The following is a 1835-nucleotide window of genomic DNA, read 5'->3' on the forward strand; positions in this document are numbered from 1 at the left end:
CAATAAAGTATTTTGCAAAGGCTAGCAAAGCAGGTATCCACTCGGCAAAAATGTGGGGGCAGACAAAATGCTTTACGAAGGTGCCACGTTGGAATCATGTTATCTGTCACCCCTTGCTTTCTCACTGCACTAAGGTTAACTCCACTCCAACAAATGACCTCAAATAACTACCCCTGAATGCGCTTAACACCATTAATACTGTCATATTCACAACATTAACAACATCATAAAAGGACTGACTGTAATAGCTATTGTATGGGAAAGAAAAAACATGAAATTGTTTCAACAGTTTACAATGATACATTAGAGAAGTCTTTCCTTCCGCCTTTTCTGTATAAACATTGTCAGCTTAGAAATGTCAAAAAAAACCTTTTCTTTGGTTGAGTTAAAAACCTCAGCCACAGACAATACCAACATGGTAACGTCTTTAAGACAATGCAACTGTTTCCACATTTGTGACTGTCACAACTGGTCCTGAAAAACTTTAGAGAACAGACTAGACCGAAGTGGAATTTAGTTAAGGAATTCATCATCATCAGTCCTAGTACTGAGGTCCTCGGCTTTTAAAGATTCACACCGGGATATTGTCTGAGCCAATAACCCTTCAGATAGCCTCTTGCCTGTTTAAATTAGAGAGGGTTCGTGTGACAAAAGCAGCACCTCAATCATTCACACACAGTTTTGAGTTCATTCCAAAACTCTACTTGTGACTGATTCTTAAACTCATGTAAGCATGAGAACAAACACTGCAACTTAAACCTCCTTCTGGAAAATTATTACTCTGAAATAAGAGTTACACCTTCACTGCGTGGCAGGGCTTTCACCAGGAAGAAACAATAGTGATGCAGTTACAACATTAGCTGAGGTCAGTTGCTTCACTTCCACATCCTTAAAATACAGAAGGCGAGGCTTTTTATAGCAACAGAAAACTGCTTTGACTTTTATCAAAGGTATTAAAACTGTCCCTCAGACGTTTTGTGCAATTAAGTTCTCTCCAGCATTACCTGCAGCTCCTGCTGTGAGGTCAATAGCAGCCTGAATAGCGGAGTTGATCCTCATGCTTCACACTTGTTTATCAGTTACTTTAGAGTGAAGTCTCCCCGTTTCCCGGCAGGTGTGGAGATACTGGTCTCCTGAGGGAAGAGAAACATGAAGCATACATGATTTACAACAATAATTCTGACAGGCAAAAACATCACACGAATGCTTTCACTTCCACTCTTCCATTTAGCTTGTTTTAAACCATTTAGAAACAGAAAATGCTTGTCCCGGGGACTGAGATGTAGCATATTTGTATTTTGACTGACTAGTTTTGCCACATTAGCCAAGTCCTCTGGAGTATCACTGCCTAGCTTCAGATTACTTGGGCTTTCCACCTTCTAGTCTCCCTGGATCACTCAAATGAAAGTAAAGAGTACCTCTGGGGAACAGTGTTGAGCTTTACCTTTCTATGGATTATAGAAGCATAGTCTCCATCAGATGTCTAAGGCTAGCTGGCAGGAATACTTCCCCCCCATCTCAGCTCCCCACCCATAAAGCAAAACAGAGAATAGCTCTCCTCATGGTGAAGAGCAGCTAAGAAAACTGTATCATGATGATACAGGCACATTAGGTATTTCTATATGGCTCTCAGAAGATACAAGTAGAAAGGGAATGAATCTGAACATCTAGAATTGTGTCTGGCTGTCATGTTCCCAGTGCAAGTCCTCCACACACCAGCACATTATAAATAAGAATTACAGCTCATCTTTCAGGAAGGTGGCTGGAAAGCAGAAATACAAAGGTGATACTTTCAAATAAAACATGCAAATGAATTCATTTCTCAAGTTTGCAGC

At 40.4% G+C, this 1835-nt stretch overlaps 1 protein-coding gene across 1 annotated transcript in view; it reads right to left on the minus strand.

Annotated features, from left to right (window-relative positions):
- Positions 1-1117, minus strand: part of LOC104161556 (mitochondrial ornithine transporter 1-like) — a 9662-nt gene extending 8545 nt beyond the window's left edge. Inside the window, exon 1 of the mRNA XM_009700036.1 lies at positions 1005-1117. Coding sequence (XP_009698338.1) covers positions 1005-1059 — 55 coding nt within the window. The 5' untranslated portion in view covers positions 1060-1117. The remainder of the gene's footprint in view (positions 1-1004) is intronic.
- Between the last annotated feature and the right edge of the window lie 718 nt (positions 1118-1835).

This window comes from Cariama cristata, unplaced genomic scaffold (assembly GCF_000690535.1).
Source record: "Cariama cristata isolate BGI_N322 unplaced genomic scaffold, ASM69053v1 scaffold20115, whole genome shotgun sequence".
Lineage (NCBI taxonomy): Eukaryota > Metazoa > Chordata > Aves > Cariamiformes > Cariamidae > Cariama > Cariama cristata.